Consider the following 23,227-nt stretch of genomic DNA (forward strand, 5'->3'; position numbering starts at 1 on the left):
AATTGTGTGAGGCAGTAAATGTTTATTGTTTTAAGCTGCAAATTTTGAGCTCATCTGCTATGCAGAAGCAGATAGTCAACAGATAATGTGTTTATCATTCTGACTTAATGAATGAATAAATATTTAATACCTCCGTTTAAATTTCAAATACAGTAAATATGGGTAGATAGAACCCAATTAAACCAAAGCTTTTAGAAGTTCTCAGGTTTTAAGAATAGAAAGGGCCTCTGAGACCAAAAAGTTTGAGGACCACTTCCCTAAACCCTTTACAAATTGCCCCTTTATCAAACTTTCCATAAATCACCCCATATAAAATCACCATTTGTTTCCTCCCAGGATGCTTCCTGACACAACAATACCAAAATATTATCAATGGTTGTTGCCGTTCAGGGGGAATATGGGTGATTTTATCTTCTTCTTAATGCTTCTTTTTTTCTGTACTTCTAAAAGTTTCTATAACAATAACAGGTTTTTTTTTTTTAATAATTAGAAGAAAAGAAACTTCCCTTTTCAAAATCACCAAAAGTGAAAGTCTGAGCTAGTTCCTGTAGATGAGCCAATGGTTTAAGACGGGGGCGGCAGGGCCCAGGTGTCCAGCACTGTGCCTGGGGGTGGGGGAGGGGGTTGCAGGTGGCAGGGATGACTGAGCACCCCACCCACCTGACCCCAGTCAGAACAGCTCCTTCCTTTGTTTTACATATTGGGTTTCTGCATAATATCTCATTTAAAGAAAAGTTTCCACTGCTTAAAAAAGAGTTTGAAAACCTTTACAGTGAGAAAAATCATTAAATTTAATAAGAGTTAAATTTAGAGTACAGAAGAATCACTCAAACATTTTTTGAATGAGAATTTCCATAAAGAAAACCCTACACATTCTGAGAGAAAAACAGAAGTCTCTAACAACTTAACATACATTCGATGGTTTCAAGGGAGGCTGGGCTATTGTGGCCCTAGAAAGAAGTTATATCTGGGGCTAAAGAGTTTATCTTGGGGCCCCCAAATCAAAGGGCCCAAGATGCCAGCAGAAACACCAGGATGCCTAAGGCCAAAACAAACACAGATCAGAACAGCAACTGAGGGTTCTCTAGTTTTCTAGTGAAAACAAAAGCAGGAAGTACAGGACTGCCTGGTGGTTAAATACATGGGCTTCGGAGAAACTGATCTGGGTTTGAATCCTGGGATTGAGTCTGACACTTAAAACCTGAGACCTTGGCAGGTGACTTAGTCTCTCTGAGCTTCAAATTTCTCATCTGTAAAATGGGGGATGAGAATTCACACAGTGAAGCCATTTTCCAAGACAGTACAGCAGTTTCTTAAAAAGTTAAACATAATTTACCATATTACCCAACAATTCTATTCCTAGGTGACGACCCAAGAGAAATGAAAACATATATCCACACAAAGGCTTGTACCCAAATTTGCTTACCAGCATTCTTCATCCTACCCCAAAATAGAAATAATCCAAATGTTCACCTATTGGTGAATGGATAAACAAAATGTGGCTTATCTATACAATGGAATACCACGGGGCAATGAAAAGGAATGAAGCCCTGATATATGATGTCACACCAAGGATGAACCTTGAAAGCAGTATTCTGAATGAAAGAAGCCAATCACAAAGATCATATACTGTATGATTCCATGTAAATAATATGTCCAGAAAAGGCAAATCTATACAGACAGAAAGTAGATTATAGTTGCCTGGGTCTGGGAACCAGGAGTCACTGAAAATGGGCATGAGGCTTCTTTTTGGGATGATGAGAATGCTTTCTGTTTGTTTTTGAGATGGGGTCTTGCTCTGTCACCCAGGCTAGAGTGCAGTGATTCAATCATGGCTCACTGCAGCTTTAACCTCCCAGATTCAAGCGATCCTCCTGCCTAAGCCTTCCAAATAGCTGGGACCACTGGCAAGTGCCACCACGCCTGGCTTTTTTTTTTTTTTTTTTTCAGTACAGACAGGCTCTCCAGGCCAGTCTAGAACTCCTGGGCTTAAGCGATCCTCTACCTTGGCCTCCCAAAGTGCTGGGATAACAGGTGTGAGCCACCCCATCCAGCAATGGCAATGTTTTACAACTGGATTGTGGCTGATGGATGCACGATTCTGTAAATTTACTGAAAATCATTGAATAGTACACTTAAAGTGGGCAAATTTTATAATATGCAAACTGAACCCCAAGCTATTTTTTTAAAATGGGGTTTGACTCTCTAACCTCAGAGAGTTGCTGTGAAGATTAACCGAGATAACACACATAAGGCAAGCTGCCTGGTACAAAGTACCTGATAAATAATAACAATTATGACAATCAGAATATGTTGTAATAATAGATTACGTAAATGTAGAATAATAGTGTAGAATAACAACAATTTATATCACTTATATAGCTCTTACCATACCACTTCAACATTTATCAACTAAATTTAACCCCCCCAACAACTTTACGAAGCAGGTACATCATCGTCCTCATTTTTACCGATGGAGAGATGGAGGCACTGAGAAGTAAAGTAACTTTCCCAAGGATGCACAGCTAGTAAACGGTACAGCTGGGATTTGAATCCTGGAGGACAAACTGCAGGGTCTGTGCTCCTAGCCATGACACTACACTGTCTCTCAGTAAACATCAGCTACGTAGTGAGTTGCTACTTTAACCAGTGAAGGGGCGGGAGTGCAGAAAAGGCTCACAGATGGCTCCCCAGAGGTCACGCCAGACTCAAAGCTGAGGGTTACAGGAGTTAGTCACAGGAAGAGTGTCCCAGACAGAGGGAATTGCATATACAAAGGTGGGGAGGTAAGATAATGCAGGGAATATGGGAGGATCTCGGTGGAGCTGGCGTTGCCTGGGGCAGAGGGTGATGGCAGTGACAGCACTGAGCATGGGGCTCAGGCAGGTCCAAGGACAAGGACACTAGCCTAAAGGCAATATGGGACCAGAGGATGAAACTCAGTGAGTTCCCAGCCTGCCTTTCTCTGGAAACAACTCACATTCCCTAGGCAGGTGGGGGAGGTTGACTCAGAGGCTGCTGTGAGCTCAGGGGAGCGGGGGAGCTGCCACCCCACGCTCCCACGCCACTGTGAGCTAACACCCCGGCAGCCTCCCAAACACCAGCTCCACCAGCAAGAAGCAGCCGTTCCCAGCCTGCTGGAGGCAGCAGGCTCTGTAGTGCTGTCAGGAAGCTGAGCTTAGCCCAGTGAGGTCAAGGGCTGACTGATGGCAGCCTCACACCCCTCATCCAAACCCAGGCACCTGTGGACCCCAAAACCAATCCCAGAGCCTGCCACAGAGCACAGTGTTCTGGCCCCTTCCCCTCACTTGGCTGCTCCATAGAGACAGCGGTACCAGCCCATGGGGTCTAGCACTTTTCTCATTCAAATTTAATACCTTCAGATCCATCTCCTTCGTTTCACCACATCTGTCCTCGATAAACATTTGCACATGGAAATAAAACATTCACTGTGGCAAAAGCAAAGCTACTGGAAAAATCTGCATCAGTAAGGAGCTAGTTCAAAAATTCTGGTAATCCATACTATGGAATACTACACAGCAGATAAAAATAATGGCACAGATCTGTACTGTACATGTTCTGGCATGAAAACATCTCCAAGATATACCGTTGGATGGGAAAAAAAAGAAAATTGCAGAGTAACGTATCCAGGATACCATCACTTATGTAAAAACTTTTTAAAAAAGAAACCTGGCTCTATATTTCTCTTAAGTCCACAAATGCATAGGCAAATGAAAAAAATACCTGGAAAAGAAACATCAAACTAACAACAGTAGTGATGGATGGACAAAAAGAAGCAAAGGAGGGGAGGAAGGAGAGAGGGAGGAAGGGAGGGACAGCAAGGAGTCTTTACTTTGTACACTTCTATGTTGATTGATTTTTACAAGAAGAATGTATTTGTGCATGTTTAGGTTCTGAAAAACATTAAAGTCTGTAAAAAACAAAACAAAATAAAGTGTGTCATCACCATGCTGGTACAGGTCTCAGGGTAACCTTTCAAAGAACTGTCACAGCCAGGACCTTGTCTAAGTCTTGCCATACCCTCTTGAGGGCAAGCTTTCAAAACCTGATTTTACAGATTAAAAAACTGAATGTGGTGGCTCACGCCTGTAATCCCAGCACTTTGGGAGGCCGAGGTGGGCGGATCACTTTGAGGTCAGGAGTTTGAGACCAGCCTGGCCAACATGGCGAAACCCCAACTCTACTAAAAATACAAAAATTAGCTGGGTGTGGTGGTGCGTGCCTGTAGTCTCAGCTACTCGAGAGGCTGAGGCAGGAGAATTGCTTGAACCCGGGAGGCAGAGGTTGCTGTGAGCCGAGATTGCACCACTGCACTCCAGCCTGGGCGACAGAGCGAGACTTCATCTCAAAAACAAAACAAAACAAAACAAAAAAACTGGACCCACAGAGGTGAAACAAGCTGCTCAAAGTCACAGGCAGGGCTGCGGGGCACTGATCCCTCCACTCCCAGCCCAGTGCTCCTTCTAACCAGGAAACAAGACATCAGCAAGCGGTAGGGGCTGGGCAGGGGGCTGGGAGGATGGTCTGAAGGCTGCAGCCCATGCACAGAGCCCCTCAGGGAGGGGCAATGGGACTTTGTCAGGGGAGAAGGCAGTCAATAACGAGGGGTGAGAGAAGAGCTGATGAACTTCCGCCCCCAACAAAAATTAGACATCATGACAAGCCACCCACTGCGTGGGGATGGGGCTGCTGCGTCACTCGGCAAACTGCACGTGGGAAGGAGCCTCGGGGCCATGTCCCCAAGCCCGAGATTCCACCTCTTTTCTCACCGGGGCTGCTCACCCCGGGCTCTCAGCGGAGCAGCTCCCAGCAGAGTGGTTCCAGGGATGCCTCTAGGCTCATTTCCTAGAGCCCTCTGCAGCCAGGTGGAAGTGGAATTACACTTCTCAGAGGGTTCTAGAACCTGAAGAGCAAGGTGACTAAAACCCAGCACCCTCTTGGGCCAGAAGTGCCACACCTCTCTGCTCTTTGATTGGCTGGAAGGTGTGTGCAGGGACCCAGGAAGCATAGCTAGGCCTCTCCAGGGACAACCAGGAAGGCTTATTATACAGGGATGGGCCAGAGGTGCCAAGGGGAACAGGGAGGTGCACAGACCTTGGCTCACAATGAACAGGCAAGACCGCCTCTGAACAAGCCCAGGGAAGGGGGCTGTGGTTAAATCATGGATCCTCCATTCATTCCGACAACGGGAAGCAAACCTATAAGGCCATGAGGGCAGTGACAAGAGTCGGATGCCGGTGGTTCTGATCCCGCTCTGCCACCTTGGTCAAGGTTCTGAACCTCTCTGAGTTTCAGTTCCCCCATCTGTAAAATGAGTGTTATCATACATGGCTCTTAAAGCACTGTACACCGTACAGATCATGATATCTAGCTCCTGAGACACAAAAATAATATAATTAAATTAAATATGACCAGTACAAGGTATCCATAAAATCTGGAAACATAGGCCAGGTGCAGTGACTCATGCCTATAATCCCAGCATTTTGGGAGGCCGAGGCAGGTGAATCACCTGAGGTCAAGAGTTCAAGACCAGGTTGGCCAACATGGCGAAATCCCATCTCTACTAAAAATTTAAAAAAATAGCCAGGGCATGGAGGTGTACGCCTGTAATCCCAGCTACTTGGGAGGCTAAGGCAGAAGAATTGCTGGAACCTGGGAGGCAGAGTTTGCAGTGAGCCAAGATCACACCACTGCATTCTGCCCAGCCTGGGCAACAGAGCGAGACTCCATCTCAAAAAGAAAAAAAAAAGAAAAGAAAAAAATCTGGAAACATAGATTATATGAATGTGTATACAAGTTTGTTTACATTTATTTACTTATTCACTTTACAGAGTGAAAATGTCCTAGACAGCATTGTCTATATCTGTTTTCAGACTTTATGGACATCCTCTGATAATGTAAATAAAATATACTAATATAATAAAATAAAACAGTAATAATCACTTCCTCAGCATAAGGGACTATGTTTAGGAACTTCACAGGGATTTTCTAACTTAATGTTCACAGCAAGCCCTTAAAGTGGATTTTCTTATTAGCCCCATTTTACAGAGGTGTAAACGAAGTATAGAGAGTGGAAGAGACTTGTCTACTTGTCATGCTCACGTAGGGAACTGAGAAAGTCAGTTTTAGATTCAGGCTGTCTCACTTCAGAGTCCATCCCTCTACACCACTTATGACTGCAGCAAAGGCTACATACACGGAATACACGGAACAGCATTCAGAGGGTGCCAGGCATGGGGTCTAGCACAGAGGAGAGCTTTATGAAATGCAAGATCCTGTGAGTATTGAGCTTTTGGTGGGGAGAAACCAGATCCAACTTGTTCACCACTATATCTAGGAAAGTAATGCAAAAGAAGTTGTCTGTAAATATTTGTGGTTGTCTGTAAATATTTGTGGGAGGGAAAGAAAGTTATTATGGTATTCCTTAGCCAAAGGCTGGAATCCTTGTTCCCAAAAAAATACAGCTGGGCAAGGTGGCCTGCCTATAATCCTAGCTACTTGGGAGGCTGAGGCATGAGGATCCCTTTAAGCTGGGAGTTTGAGACCAGCCTGGGCAACACAGTAAGACCCTATGTCTAAATAAATAAATAAATAAAAACAAATGAATGAAGATGTTTAAACAAAAAGTCTAGGCCTGGCGCTGCGGCTAATGCCTGTAATCCCAGCACTTTGGGAGACCAATGGTGGGCAGATCACTTGAGCTCAGGAATTCGAGCCAGCCAGGGCAACAAAATGAGACCCCCATCTCTACAAATTTTTTTTATTTTAATTAGCTGGGTATGGTGGCAGTACACCTGTGATCCCAGCTACTAGGGAAGCTGAGGTGGAAGGATCACTTGAGCCTGGTGACAGAGGTTGCAGCGAGCTGAGATCGCGCCACTATACTCCAGCCTGGGAGATAGAGCGAGACTCTGTCTTAGGAAAAAAAAAGAAGAAGTCTAAGATAAATTCGAAGTTCCTAGGAACGTCCACTTCCGAAGAGGAATGGGGCTGCTGGAACTTGGAAGTGGGTCTGCAGACCTGCCTTGCCCACACGTCTACTGCACAGAACGTGGATTCCAACCCTGATCAGAGGCCAAGACAGCTGCGTGGCCGCCAAGGCACAGAGGGGCCTACCTTCCTCGGCGTCGTTCCTCAGCGAGGCCTCCAGCAGGGCCACGCTGGCCTCGAAAGACACTTTCTTGCGGCGGCCGCCCGTGCTGCGCTTCCGCTCATGCTTTCGCTTGCGGTGCTGCAAGTCCTGCTCGTACTGTGCCCATTTCTTCAGCTGCTGGGCCCGGCGCTTCTGGGCGGCCCGCAGCCGCTCCAGCGTGGGCACCTTCTCCAGCAGCTGCAGCTCTGTCAGCAGGTCCACGTGGCTGGCCATGGCCACCGCCCTCCCCAACGCCCTGGCTGGGGGCTAGCACGGTGCACCGGGGGCCAGGGCAGCGCGGGGCCTCTGGTGGGGCTGGGGCCTCATGGTGTGGCCTGTGGCAGGGAGGGAGACACAGATGAACACGTGTGTCAGACTCCACAACTCAGATCTGATCGTTCCCCAACGCCCCGTGTTCAAAACGCTTTTGAGGTTTTCCTTCCATTGTTCCTCGAGAGAAGTGCAAATCCTTACAGTGGCCCTGTAAGTATCAGCAAGGTCTGGCTGTGCTGTCTAATGCAGCAGCCAGTAGCCACCTGTGGCTATTTAAATTTAAATTAATTAGAATAAAGTAAAATAATTTAATTCCTTGGTTGCACTATCCACATTTCAAGTGCACAATCGCCACATGCTTCATACTGGACAATGCAAATAAAGAATATTTCCATCACTGCAGAGAGCTCTATTAGATAGCTTGGTTGTCTGCCTCTCTAGCCACAGCCATTTAACAGGAACCATGCCATTTTAGTTTTCTTGTATAGAGTCACCCTACTTTAAGGATTTGGGTATCTGGGTGCTGGAACCAGAAGGGGTGCGGGGAGGGTCAGGACATGATGGGGGTTGCAGACCCCCAAAAATCTGGAGACTATACAAACGTCCAAGGCCTCAGAATTATGAATATCTGACACTTCTGCTCAAGCATCTTTTGTTCTGATCACTATGGGATGCAAGTTGTTCTGGAGATGGGACGGACAGGACCAGAAAGAGAACAGAAGAAACAATATACTATTGCAGTGCTTCTCAAAGTGTGGTCTGGGAACCCCATAGGGAATCCCTGAAACCATTTCAAGAAGTCCATAGGTCAAAACTATTTTCACAACTATACTAAGATGTTACTAACCTTTTCCACTCATTATCTTATGAGTATACAGTGGTTCCCAAAGCTATATGAAAAGTGATATTGCAACAGACTAAATGCAGAAGCAGATACAATAATCCAGCTGCTAAGCTCAACATAAAGAATTTTGCAAAATTTTTAAACATCACTTTTCTCGCTAAATTTTTTTTGTTTTGAAAAATAGCTATTTTTCATCAAAATGTTATATATTATATTTTATGCTTCTATAGCAGTCTAATAAAAATGTTATAGATTATTATATTGTTGTAATATATCATGGGTTTATGGTTTTATTTTAAAGGAATTAATGCCATTCTTAAAAATTTCTCAATATTCATTTATATTATGATAAATATTGACAGATATAATCCACATAAACAAAAGCTCTTTGGGATGCTCAATTTAAGGAACTAAAGAAATCCTAAGACAAAAAAGTTTGAAAACTGCTGAACTACTGGGACATAGAAAATCTTAAAGTTTCTCTCTTTGAATGACCTTTTAAAAAAATTACATCTCTTGCTCTCATGAGTCTCAAATAACATGAGGTCAACAAAATTTCAGAGTCTAAAGCCAGCTGGTCTTCTGCACAGACTCTATGAACTTTCAGACACAGAGGGAAAGGGTCTTAGGACAATCACTTGATCCTCTAAGCTTGTTCCTCCACCTACAAAGTGTCCTATCCACCTCCCAGAAGTTACAGGTGCAAGGAATAAAAAGAGCTGGGGCTGGATGCACTGGCTCAATGCCTGCAATCTCAACATTTTGGGAGTCCGGGGTGGGAAGACAGCTTGAGGCCAGGAGTTCCAGAGCAGCCTGGGGAACATAGCGAGACCCTTATCTCTACAAAAAAATAAAAATAATTTTTTAAAAAATAGCTGGCCCAAAACATTAAGACACTTAAGCAATGAGACACAAGCTTGGAGGAGGAATGGTAGGGAGATGTAAATGCAGCATGTCTGTGAACCAGCAGGCAAGGCTGGTTTGGGGTTGTTGGGTAACAGGAAAGAATGGCAGGAGTCTACATCTGTGTGATGTGGCCCACTGTCTCAAAGAGTATTGGGTTAGCCCCTGGTTGGTTTCAGGAAGCGTTGTTAATCTCCTGGGTTGCCCGCATCACCCACCCCTCCAAAAGCCCTTGCTACGGAAGCTGAAGAGCAGGGTTCAGGCTAAATCCTCAGGTGCTCAGGTTGGATCAGATCCAGATCATTCTTCATGTCTCTCCCAGCTCGGAGACTGGAGAGTAAACAGGCAGAATGGAGAAGGGGTTGGCTTGGCAATGCCCAAAGGGCAAAAGTTCCAGGGTCTGAGTGGGTGTGACCTCCAGCATAAATAAGCCAATGGCAAGGCTCAACGGGAGACAAGGTAGCTGGTTTTGGTTGCCTTTTGTTTGTTTTGTTTTGATTTCTGTTTTGAATACACTTGCAATGCACTTTCAAGTAATTAAACTTTTTATATTAGATTATAGTAGATTCACAGGGAGCGTAACAAATAGTACAGAGAGAACCTGTGTACATTTCACCCAGTTTATCCCAGTGGTAGCATCTTGAAAACTACTATACAATATCACAGCCAGAAACCTGACAGTGATACAACCCACCAATCTTATGCCAATTTCCCTAATTTTACATATACTTATTTGGATGTGTTTTGTTTTTTGCAATTGTATCAATGTATCTACCACCTCAGTTCATAACCACACCTATCTCCTTCTCTAAGCTCCCCCTCCAACCCACTCCTGTCCCTGCCTTGGCAATTACTAATCTGTTCCCCATCTCTAGAATTTTGTCATTTCAAAAGATGTTATATAAATAGAATCAGAGAGCAGGTAACCTTTGAGGATTGGCTTTTTTCACCCAGCATCATTCCTTTGAGATTCATCCACATTGCTGCATGCATCAATGGTGCATTTCTTCTTGTTGCCGGGGAGAATTCCATTTTATGGATGGCCCAAATTTGTTTAACCATTTACCTATTGAGGAACATCTGCATTGTTTCCAGTTTAAGGCTGTTCCATTCATCTACAGATTGTGTAAACATAAGTTTTTGTTTCTCAGGAGCAAATACCCAAGAGTACAAGTGATAAGTCACATGGTAATTGTACGTTTACTTTTTTTTTTTTCGAGATCTCGCTCTGTCACCCAGACTGGAGTGCAATGGCGTGATCTCGGCTCACTGCAACCTCTGCCTCCCAAGTTCAAGCAATTCTCCCACCTCAGCCTCCCAAGTAGCTGAGATTACAGGTACCCACCATCATGCCCAGCTAATTTTTGTATTTGTAGAGACGGAGTTGGCCAGGCTGGTCTCAAACCCCTGACCTCAGGTAATCTGCCCACCTCGGCCTCCCAAAGTGCTAGGATTACAGGCGTGAGCCCAGAGACTGGCGCATGTTTACTTTTAAAAGAAAACTGCCCAACTGTTCTCCAGAATGGCTGTGCTGGTTTCATGCCCTCCAGCAATGTATGAGTGATCCAGTTCCCTGCCAGCATTTGGGATTGTCACTGCTTTCTATTTTAGCCACTTAGATAGATGTTTTGGTCACTTTTTTAGAAGCAAGGAGTTCAAAAGAGTTCAATTCACAACCACACAATATCATTATTATAGTCAGACCTCTCTGGGAGCTAGCAGACCACAAATTTATTTCACTCCACTTCCTCGAGTGAGTAAACATTTAATGAAGTCCTGCTCTGTGACGAGCCCTGATTCAGAGATGGATGTGGACCAGCTCTGCCTTCTGTCTGTCAATTTATCTTATAAATCCATTTAATTATCCCAGTAACCTAATAAAATAGTCGTACTAGGTACTATCATGCCTATTTTCCAGATGAGGAAACTAAGGCACAGAGTGATTAAGTCATTTACATAACAAACCACAGCTAGATAATGGAAGAGCCAGTTCACCCGGGGTTCTCAAGGAAGGCTTTCCAGAATACAAGACAACGGATTTGAATCTCAGGGCAGAAGTAGGATTTCACCAGTTGAAAGGAGCAGACACAGCTGAGAGGGAGTTAGGCAGCGTTCAAAGGTGTACAGAGTGGCTGACCACAATGGAGGGAACTCTGGAAACCAACATGCACAAACATGGCCCGAAGAGGACGTGGCTGCCCAGAGAAGTCTTGCTGGTAGTGATGAGCCACTTGTGGCTGTGGGCCAGGCCTAACCAGAAAGCCTCCTGTGATCCACGTCGTGTTTGTTGGTTTGTTTGGTCGAAGTCCACACCATGTTTTAAAATATTTTAATTCACTTCTGACATTTACAGCTTGGAGATTTTATATCCAACATCAGGGGTTCAGCTTTTCTTAGAACATCTTGGTATGGGGCCACAGTGGGCTCACATGGCATCACCATCAACTGGTGTAAAGTCGGGCTGTCCCCTTTAGATAGGGCACATACCCTCTCCATTACCATAGTCCCCAATGCTCCCCATTACTCCCGCCTGACTGCCCTCACTAACTGACATCACTTGCCAGCTCCAATGTCATTTGAGTTTGCAAGCTCTGTCTTAGGCAGAATGAGACAGCAGTTTCCAAATAACCAGAGCTCCAATCTGCACAAGAAAGGAAAGAGGGCCTGTGAGTCTCCCCAACACACAGCAGGGTGAACACAGCAGCTAGGCGGCCCCAAGACAGGGCACTAGCCTGGGTGCTGGGGCAGCCCACAGCAGCCAGGCTCCAATGGGCTACAGACTGGCCTCCTCGTGAGACCTGGGCTCACCTGTCCACACTTCCAGAGAAAGCCCCAGAGGGTGATGGGAACACAGCCCAAATGCCAGGACCTGGGAGAGCAATGGTTATCATCAACACTTAAAGGGGATCCCCAAGGAAGACCTCATTTGGACGGACAAGGAAGTACAAGGAAGCAGTTGTGTGCACCCCAAGAACAGATGCCGGCCTCCAGAGCTGTCCAACAAGCAATTTGACAAAGGTGCTTGTGGTCAATGGCTGTCTCAGGAGGTGGCAACTTCCTTATCACTCACTGGAGGATAAAATTTCCACCCGTGTCAGATTGGCCTAAGTATTCTGTGAGATGTCTTTCAGCCCTAAGATCCTGTACACAGTTACTCATTTCTTCATTATTATGACTAATCACCTCTGAGTGGAAGGTACCAAACACATGCTAAAAGTAAAGATAAGAGTAATGGTACCAATCACTTACGCTGTTACAGCACTTTATCCCTTTCAAAGAACTTCCCCAGCCATCATCTCAGCCAAGTGCTTCCCTAAGTGTGGAAGGAGAATCCATTCCAAGGAAATTTTCAAAAGTACAGGAACAAGTCTTGACATAGCATGGACCCACACAGAGAGCAGAGTATATATGCTTTTCACTTCTCTTTTAATCTTTCAGACTTTCTCCAGAGAAAAGTGTCAGTCCGATGCTAACAGACCCTTAACATCTTTATAACTATGCCAATTCTCCTTGTAAACAAAGAGAAAGCAGGCCTCAGCTCCTGGCCTGGGCAAGCCACCGTATCTAGGATAGAATGTAATAACATTGTTTTGTTTCCTGTGGATTTGTTTTCACAGTTACTGTTTGTTTATGGTTGTGATATAAAATTTCCTTTTTAAACAAATCTATTTCAGTTGGAAATAGCAAGTTGATAGTAAAGAAAAATTTAATGACAATGGCGTTTAGTGTTGGCAAAACTTATAAGTGACTGACATTTGGGAAACCCGTCTTGCCATTGATCTTCGTGGCAATAATCTTACAAGAGAAGCACTCATATAAACTCATTATTTTGTTTGACAAATATTTAGGGGGCATCTACCACATGCCAAGCCTGTGCTCAGGGCTAGAGAGGCAGCAGGGTAAAAGCAGACACAGTTCCTGTGCAGTGGATGGATGGCACAGACACATGGGAGTGGGTGACGCGCTCCAAGGATACAGAGGCTGAGCAGTAACTAAACCTGGGGCCTGACTCACAGCACAGTGCTCCCTCCATGGGCCCCAGGGTGGCAGGCCCCAGGCAGACAGAAGGAACCACTGCAGTGTCCTCCCTACTCCCAGCAAAGGAATTAAGGGCAGTTACCCAGCCCCCTGGAGAAAGGTGAGAACAATGTCTCCCAAGGGCCAGTAAAAGGGGCCAGAGGCACATTTTCTCTGATTTGGCCCTCCCCGCCAGCCCCTCCCACCTCGCCCCTCTGGGTTCCTTGGAGCTGGGGCTCGAGGACAGCTCCCTCTTGATTACTGGTTTTCAGGTGACCTAGTTTCCCCCAATAGACCCACACACCTCCTCCCACCCCCGTCTGAGAAAACCCTGCTTGGTCTAATTAAAGAACTGCATGGTGCTGCAAACACAGCAGCAGGGTGGCCCCAAGACAGGGCACTGGCCTGGGTGCTGGGGCAGCCCACGGCAGCCACGGCTCCAGTGGGCTGCAGAGTGGGCTCACCTATCCACACTTCCAGAGAAAGCCCTAGAGGGTGATGGGAACACGGCACAAACTGCCAGGATCTGGGAAAGCAATGGTTATCATCAAGACTTAAAGGGGATCCCCAAGGAAGACCTCATTTGGAGGAAAACCAGCTCCATGGAGACATAGCAAGCCCAGCATTGGAAAATCCAGACGGAACATCCTGCAGAGAATGGGATACATGGGCCCACAAGTCAACAGAGTGTCCAGGACTGGCAAGATATCCGTGGGAGGGATCTGTGGAGGCCAGGTCGGGTGAGGTCATCCAGGAAGTATGTGTGATATGAGAAGAGAAATCAGAAGCAAGGGGAAATAGGGCAGGGTGCTTAATTTTTCTAACATCTGGGTGGATGAACCAAAATAGTTTGATTGTGGCCAGAAGGAAGTCTGAGGCCAAGGCACTTGACCCTTGGGGAAGCAGGAACAGGCCACTGAGGTGTGTTCACCTCTTCCCCCAGAGCCTTAACTCAGCCCCTGTTGTCTGAAGAAGTCTGAACTTCATTCCTCTTGTTGACCCCAAAGGGAGAGACAGAGTCAGTGCATATCTGGGGAAGCAGAGACTCAGCTCCAGAGGGCTGACCCTTTAAGGGAAAGGCAAGAAAGTATGGCAGGGTACACCCCCGCCTTCCCACAACACAATTCTTTGAATAATAGCATCACCCAAAGTATGGCAGGGGAGTGGGCAGGATGTACTACAGAACTCCTCATACTCCCCACCTTCAAAAAAGAAAGAAGACTATTACAAGAGTGTTATTTGGGGGAATAAATATACCTCTGGGAAAACTACAGAGGCACTGGTTTGGTGGTGATCTGTGTATTCCCACACTATTACTCAGTGCTGGGTTCTGATGGGCCAGAGCCTGTCAGCAGCGGCCTGAGCCCAGCCGCAGTGAGTGGCTGGGGCTAGGCATGTGTCCTGAGTTGGCCCGATCAGAAGCTCTCTCTTCTCACAAGCTGTGAATTGGAAGCACAACACACAGTTGCTCCTGGAAGCCATCTTGCTGCCATCCCCGCAGGAAGCTGGCTTTTGGATGAAGCCAGTGCTTGGCGGTCACCAGAGGGAAACAGGGTCCTTTAACTAAGGGGTCTCAGGACTTCACCAGAGAGAAACAGGGTCCTTTAACTAAGGGGTCTCAGGACTCCTCTTCCCCTTACAATGGTTATTTCTTGGCTCTTCAGGCCTAAGGTGAGGCCCAGCTTTGAGGAAGGGTAGGAAGGTCAAAGCCAGGTTTCTCTGCCCACTCAGCTGGGAGAAGGGGGCCCAGGCTTTGTGACTGCTTAATTCTGGGGGAGCAGTTCGTTGACACATTTTTGGACTCGAGCCTAGTGCCTCGAGAAAAACAACATGAAGGAAGGTGAATTCAAATTTAAGAGATTTTAAAATATGAGTCAGAAAGTGTTTCAAAGTTCACACTGTTAAAAGGAAATGTGAAGATTTGTTTTCATGTTCTTCAGCTATTCTTCTCTACACAATATTGGCAGTAGCCTGGAGGAAGGCGATGGGTCCTTTTCTCCTTGTGTTTCCTGTACCATTGAGCATGAGGGAAAGAAGAAAACAAAACAAACAGTGCTGGCTTTCCTACTCCTGGGATCTCACTCGGGACCTACTTTCTCTCCTAAAGGATGTACACCCCCACCCTCCCACAACACATTTCTTTGAATAATAGCATCATTTTTTTTTTCCAGCATAAAGATGCTTTAACTCATGAGCAAAGAGGCTTCTGGGGCCCTTGGAGCTCCAAATACCTGAATTAGAAATCACTCCCCTAATCTCATTCCCATGGGATTTTTGTGGACTGACTGTCTTACTCCTGCTAGGATGAACCTTCTAGACTTTGGGCATTGTCATCATAGACAGATCTCTTGGTTTTAAATCAGTCGTGAAACTCAGATCCTCACAGGTCAACTCTGTAACTCCAATTCTCCCAGCTGTGCTCCTTCATTCAGATCTCTGACTTGTCACTGTCCCCTGAAGCCCATTGACCATAACCCCATTTAGCAGGACTTTGTGTGTACTGGGGAGGCTGAAGGTAGAGGAGGCAGGATTCAAAAACCACACATTCAACAAGAACAAAGAGTGATGAGACAACTCATGCATCTTGAGCTTTCCCAGGAAAAGAATCATGTCATCATGTCCAGCAGTGGAACAATAACAGACCTGCTGACCTCTGTCTGAGCTGGCTGGGCCATATTGGGAGCAGAGGACCAGGTGTTAACAAAAGGCAACAAGAAAGGATCGGCTTTGTTCCAGGCCTCTGGAGGGCAGAGTGAGGCTCAGGCATGGTAATATGAAGAAGTGGGATTCACAGCCTGGGCAACATAGCAAGACCCTGTCTCTACACAAATAAATTAAAATTAGCCAGGTGTGGTGGTGTGTGCCTCTAGTCCCAGCTACTTGAGAGGCTGAGGTGGGAGGGTCACTTGAGCCCAGGGGTTCGAGGCTGCGGTGAGCTATGATGACACCACTCCATTCCAGCCTGGGTGACAGAACAAGACCCTGTCTCTAAAAAATAAAAAATAAAAATAAATCATTTAAAAAATAAATACATGAATAATTTTTTAAAAAGAACAACTAGGATCAGTCTGGCATGAGGATAAACTGTCTAACAGTGATAATTCAACAAAGTCCAGCCAGGGCATGATGCTGGAGTCCCCACTACCAGGAATTCCATGGCCTTGAGGTCTATGGTGGGTGGTAGATGGGACTGGCCCTGTGAAGGCCCATGAGCCCCAATCCTGGCCTGCAGGGGATGGCATCGTATTGGGACTAAGCACTCTATCATGCATATCTGCACCCAGCATTTGGTAACCACCAGGCTACACAACTTGCAAGGCCCATTTTAAGCAGATACTGATTGATGATTTGGATTGGTTCTGCCTGTCAGGGTGAAGCTGCTCTCTCAGGCTCAGCTCCAAGAAAACTTCAAAGGAGGCCACAGCTCAAACAGGTAAAGGAATACCCATGAACACACCTGTCTTCCATGCTGAGCTTCCCCGCAAGAACCTGAACCCGGGGAAGCCCACACACTTGTGGGTAAGTACAGCAGTGTGGTGAAGGCCGTAGGGGACAGGAACAAGGGTGCCAAGGACAGGGGCACACACAAAGCTGACATGATGTCTACAAACGCATTAGTCAGTCACAGTCACAGTGCTAAACCAAACAGCCTGTCTTCTGAAGAAGCTTATGTAATAGCTAAGCTTGGGGAAACGGGAGTCAAATTACAAACAGTTTCTCCAGGCTTGAGGGAGTGTGGTCCACCCCCTCCCTTCACAGGGAGATAAAAACTCCCTTTGCAGCTGGGGGGATCATTTTCCAAAGGAGGCTACCTGTGGCTACGGAACACACTCCTGGGTTACACAGTTATTAAATTGGGGATGGCCCTTCACATCGGGTAGGCTGGGGGTGGCCTCTAATCCCTGCCTTTCTCTCCCAGCACGACACTCATGACCAAACTTTCCTCTCTTGTGCCACCACTTAGGTTGGTGGTGGCTATTTGGTGCACTCTGAGGAGACGGATTACGAAGCCATGTGTGATAACAGGGAAAATGTATGTTGTGATCAATTAGCAAAGCCTGCCACGGCTGAAGAGGTGGGAAGTGGCTGCATGCACACTGAGTACGCAATTCTGTTCTACATCATGCTGCCTAAGAGCTTGGCATCCAATAGTTGCCTTTGTGTCCACGGATTAAAATCCTTGGCTGGGCATGGTAGTTTATGCCTGTAATCCCAGCACTTTGGGAGCCCAAGGATCTAGAAAGTTATCAGATATGAGTGGAAAGGCCCCTCAAATCCCAGAATATCATCCAAACAACAGCAACAACTCACCTTGGCATCCATGGTAGATAAGCATCAAGAAAATCTCAGGTTCACCTAGGAATTTTTCCGATAACCCACCCTAGGGGACAAAGGAAGAACTGTACTCCACCCCGTTAAGGTGACTAGATCCAGACTCTAGGAACTCAAGCAAAGGAGGGCAGCCCCTGTTTTACTCCATCTGGACGTTAGCAACTACTTGTTCTATTACAAATTGGTCTATCTGGTTTGTTAACCAAAATGTCCCCTTATCTCCCTGATCACTAATACAATGGATTTTCTGATATCTTCTTGCATTTTACCAGGAAGATCTTCTAAAGTACTTGCGGCTCTTTTACAGTTTTTTTCTAGTTCCTACTTCTCCCTCCCAAGGCTGGCCCTGGAATGTGGGGAGACAGCATGCTGTTGGTAATTGGATAGGGTCCATTCAGGAATGGAAAAGGACCAAGGCACTGTTGCCACTGACACCCTTCCTCATCCAGGTCTGGGGATCACTGTCTTGTCCATTCCAAGCATCTTGGGCTCCACACCATTACCAGCATAAGAGAGGAAGGGGAACATAATTTGCTGCCTTATAAGACCACTCTCTCCATTTCAGAAACCTCAAATATCCCTAACAAGCTATCTCCTCTCCTTTAGCCAGGGATATTCTTAGCCAGTTAGGAAGTAGTTGGGATAGAATTTTTTTTTGGATACAGAGTCTCGCTCTGCTGCCCAGGCTGGAGTGTGTCAGTATGATCTTGGCTCACTACAACCTCCGCCCCCTGGGTTCAGGTGATTCTCCTGCTTCAGGCCTCCCAGCTAATTTTTGTATTTGTAGCAGAGACAGGGTTTCACCATGTTGGCCAGGCTGGTCTTGAACTCCTGACTTCCAGTGATTCCATCCATCTTTGCCTCCCAAAGTGCTGGGATTACAAGCGTGAGCCACCATGCCTAGCCTGGGATGGGAATTTTTAAAAACTTTTCATATAGTTTGTTCACTGAAGCTCAGAGAATAATTCCAAGGAAACAGGGACGATTAAAAGCATAGAATTGAACTTGAAGGAAAAAGTCCTACCCTGGGGGACAAAAGAATGAGAAGAGGAAGACAGAGGGCAACACAGAGAGCAGATTCCAATTAAGTGCATAGCCAGTGCGGGATGGAACTGACATTCGAACCCAGGTCTGCCTAACTCCAAAGCCTACACCCATAAAAAGCAGAAGGAGAAGAAGGAACTGGGAAAATCTCTAAAGGAACCATAAGTGCTTTAACAGATCTTTCTCATGAATTTCAAGAAGATTTCAGAAAATCCACAGTATTCATGATCAGGGAGATGGGGACATTTTGGCCAAAAACCCAGAGAGACCAACTGGTAATAGAACAAATACTTGCTGAAGTCAGTATAGAGTAAAACATATGCTTAATGAAACTAAAGGCTAATATTGCAGAACCGATAAACTGGATACATGAAATGAACCTAGAAACAAAGAATGCCAGGTAATCATGGCAGCTTCTGTATCCAGCACACCTTCCACCTGCCAAGTTCTTTGCATGTAACCTTTCTGGGAATCACTGCACCAACTCTGCAATGTAGGTATTGCTCCCATTTCAGAGAGGAGAAAACTGGGACTCAGAGAGGTTAGGGAACTGGTAACTAGGGCTGATGTTCCAGTTGTGTGTGGTTGGCACCTCTTCTGATTAGTCTGGCATCTGTTTTGATTGGTCAGTCTCTATGCCATTAGTTAAGTATTTTTAATATCCCCTCTCCTTAAAAATAAAAAAAAAATGTCAGACAGGAAAGATAAGCCACGGAGGCATGACTATAAGAGGGGTCCTTGAAGGAAAATAAATGAAATCTATGCAGAGTAAGGATAACTGATTAAAGTAATAACTTCCCTTACTGTTGGAGCTGTCATCACTTTTGGAGGCTTGGGTAGGAAATATATCTCATCCTAAATTTCATAAAATCTGCCTTCCAAACCCCTATAGGCTTAACCCCCTATGGGTGCTCCTTTTTTCAGTGAGCATTTTTGTGTGTTTTTGGGGTTTGTTTTGTTCTTTTTTTTTTTTGAGACAAAGTCTCTGTCACCCAGGCTGGAGTGCAGTGGCGCTATCTCGGCCCACTGCAACCTCAGCCTCCCAGGTTCAAGCGATTCTCCTGCCTCACCCTCCTGAGTGGCTGGGACTACAGGCAAGTGCCACTCCACCTGGCTAATTTTTGTATTTTTAGCAGAGACAGGGTTTTACCATGTTGGCCAGGCTGGTCTCGAACTCCTGACCTCAAGTGATCCGCTGGCCTTGGCCTCCCAAAGTGCTGGGATTACAGGTGTGAGCCACCATGCCTGGCCTCAGTGAGCACTTTCACTTCACCTGGTAACTCCCAAACCAGATTCATAACAGCAACTGGCCTCTCTCCTCTCCTTTCTGAGAGATGAAACTGTTAGTACAATAAAACAGAAAGTTTCCAGATGCTCTACATTTTGGTAAGTGAAGTTTCCATCCAATAGGCAGGTTTTGAAGTCTCAATACTGGATCTATGACCTTCCAGGTCACCATGCAGAGAAGCAGGCTGTAGTATTCTGCCTTTAGAGCATTACTTCTGTTCCTCCCCTCTTTGATCTCCAGCCAAAGTTCCTCCACTTTGATTCCCTCCTCTTGGGTATACAGAACTCCAAGCATACCTCCGCTTCCCTCTCACCGGTTGTATTTCCTTTGAACATGTGACTTCTCTATAAGCCATAGTTTCACCCCACAAAAGTGGTGTTGCTAACACAATTGAATTTATCTCCTCATGTTAAAATCTCAGGTTCACTTTGTTAACTGCTTTGGTCTACACTCAAATGTCTGGAGCTCTACTACCACACCCATCCTTCTACTCAGCAAATTCCTGAACACTCTGTTTCATACTTGATGCCAACAATGAGTAACTACTAGTTTCAGGGTTTTCTTCTGACAATTTTCTCTGAAAATTCACTTCCATTTTTAATTTAAATCCTATTTATTTAGCCAAAAAACAAATATGTATTGCCATCTATATGAGGTAGGCAATAAAGTAGGGTGGCTCTAAGGATCCCTAAATGAAAAAAGCTACTGATCAGAGAGGTCCTGCTTCTAGTAAGGGCAAAGTAGCTCTTTCTGGACCAAACTTCCCACACCAAACTATTACGAACTCTAGACAGAAAAAAACAACAACAACAACAACAACAAAAAACAAAAAAAGATTGGAAGGCACTAAATGTGTTCAGCTACAAGCAAGTAGAAACTGGAGAGGAGGCAACACCTGAAAGAAAGAAATGGCACTAGATGACTTTCATGTTTTTATGGCTTTTTATTTGCAGGAAGCGCCATGTCAATGCTGTACTTACTAGCTAAAACTTGCATAGAAAACCACTCTCTTACTATTTGAGGAGTTTAAAGACAGAGTTCAAGTAACCACAGCTGGAAAATAAGGAGAAATGTCCCAGAAAAGAATCACAGAACAGTAGCCCCAAATTCTGAGTATAAACAGTGCCCAAATCTCACTGAATGATGTACATACAGGGCAGACTTCAAGTAGTTCAACTAAAGCTAAATGAATTGAGCAAAGATTTCAGATGTTGTCCACCCAAGAAAGACTGAGTTTGAGTTTGGTCAAGTTAATTGCCTGATTAAAAAAAATATATATATATATATAATATTTATATTATAAATAATATATGTTATATAACATAAATATAATATATTATTTATGTATATTGTATACTATATATTATTTATATATTATATTATATATATTATATATTATATATATTAAAATATATATATATTTCTGAGGAATAGAATTCAGAGTCTCTTCAGGTCTCATTCACAACATTTAGGTTGTAATCCAAAATTACTAGGCAAATTAAAAACAAACAGGTAAATGTGACTCAAACTCAAGAGAAAAGGCAATCAATGGAGACCAATCTCAAGGTGACCCAGGTGTTGGAAATAATAAAGATTGTTAAAGCAGTTATACCTTTGCTCAAGAATGTAAAGGAAATTATGCTTGTAATAAAAGAACAGATAGGAAATCTCAGCAGCAACATAGAAATTACAAAGAAAAGAACCCAAAGCATCAATTCCACTAAATTCTCACCAGTACCTTCCTCTGCACCTATTTGAGTGGTGTCTCTCACTAGGGACAGTTACAAAGTTCTAATATATTTATTTCAATGACCGTTTTTTAGCATCTTCCAAGTGCCAGGGTCTAGGCAGCCTTTGGGGCACAAAAATATGTCACAAAGACCAGATCTTCTTCTCTGACAATGTCTATATAGCCCACTAGTCACTTCTCATATCTTCCCTTCTCATTCAGGTCTTAAATTATAAAAAGAGATCAAAGTCCTGCTGTGGCATCTTTCCAGAGCTTCATAGTGCTTCCCCCTTAGCTTCCAGATCACTCCTGGTGGAGCCATTTGCTCCAAATAAAGCACATAGGAATGAGAGGCAGGCTGTCAGGTTTGACACATGTGAACATTCTCCCTCCACTGGCTGATAGTCAGGTCAGTTCTACCAAAAACTCTGAGACACCACAGGGAATCCATGGGGAGGCACTCACCATTACAACATCTCTTTCCCCAGTTCTACTCTGCTTTTGCAAAATCTGTTAGGAAAGACGTTCTCAAACTTGGCATTGGAATCACTTGGAGATGCTGGGAATATACATGAAGATCACAGAGAAAGACCACCACAAATCTATCAGAATGGCCAATTTTTTTTATTTATTTATTTTTTTTTGAGACAGAGTCTTTCTCTGTCGCCCAGGCTGGAGTGCAGTGGCGTGATCTCAGCTCACTGCAAGCTCTGCCTCCCGGGTTCACGCCATTCTCCTGCCTCAGCCTCCTGAGTAGCTGGGACTACAGGTGGCTGCCACCATGCCTAGCTAATTTATATATATATATATATATATATATTTTTTTTTTTAGTAGAGATGAGGTTTCACTGTGTTAGCCAGGATGGTCTCAATCTCCTGACCTCATGATCCGCCTGCCTCGGCCTCCCGAAGTGCTGGGATTACAGGCGTAAGCCACCACGCCTGGCTCAAATTTTTTTTTTAAGACAGAAAATGCCAACTGTCGGCAAAAATTCTTACACACTGAGTGGGAATATAAATTGGTACAACCACTTTTTAAAACTGTTCAGCAATGTCTTGTAAAATTAAACACGGGCATGTCCTATAATCCTGCAATTGAATTCCTAGGAATACACCCAACAGAAATTTGTTTTTTTTTTTTTAGATGAAGTTTCGCTCTTGTTGCCCATGCTGGAGTGCAATGGCACAATCTCGGCTCACTGCAACCTCCGCCTCCCTGGTTCAAGCAATTCTCCTGCCTCAGCCTCCTGAGTAGCTGGGATTACATGCATGTGCCTCCACGCCCGGCTAATTTTGTATTTTTAGTAGAGAAGGGGTTTCTCCATGTTGGTCAGGCTAGTCTTGAACTCCTGACCTGAGGTGATCTGCTTGCCTTGACCTCCCAAAGTGCTGGGATTACAGGCATGAGCCACTGCGCCCGGCCAGTAATTTCTGTATATATTCGCTAAAAGGCATTCACAAGAATGTTAATTGCACTATTTCTAATAGACACAAAGTATAAACAACCTAAAATGCCCCCAACAGTAGTTTGGAGAAAAAATATGATTTGTTCACACAATGGAATATTGTACAGCAATGAGAATGAACAATATACAATTACACTCAACAATATGGATGACTCTCGCAAACAATGTTAACCAAAAT

The 23,227-nt window shown here is 44.9% G+C and overlaps 1 protein-coding gene across 1 annotated transcript in view; it reads right to left on the reverse strand.

Moving 5' to 3' along the window:
* PPP1R16B (protein phosphatase 1 regulatory subunit 16B) overlaps positions 1 to 23,227 on the reverse strand; it is a 117,735-nt gene that overhangs the window by 80,139 nt on the left and 14,369 nt on the right. Inside the window, exon 2 of the mRNA XM_030825432.1 lies at positions 7,138 to 7,488. Coding sequence (XP_030681292.1) covers positions 7,138 to 7,387 — 250 coding nt within the window. The 5' untranslated portion in view covers positions 7,388 to 7,488. The remainder of the gene's footprint in view (positions 1 to 7,137; positions 7,489 to 23,227) is intronic.

Source organism: Nomascus leucogenys, chromosome 13 (genome assembly GCF_006542625.1).
Source record: "Nomascus leucogenys isolate Asia chromosome 13, Asia_NLE_v1, whole genome shotgun sequence".
NCBI classification, from domain to species: domain Eukaryota; kingdom Metazoa; phylum Chordata; class Mammalia; order Primates; family Hylobatidae; genus Nomascus; species Nomascus leucogenys.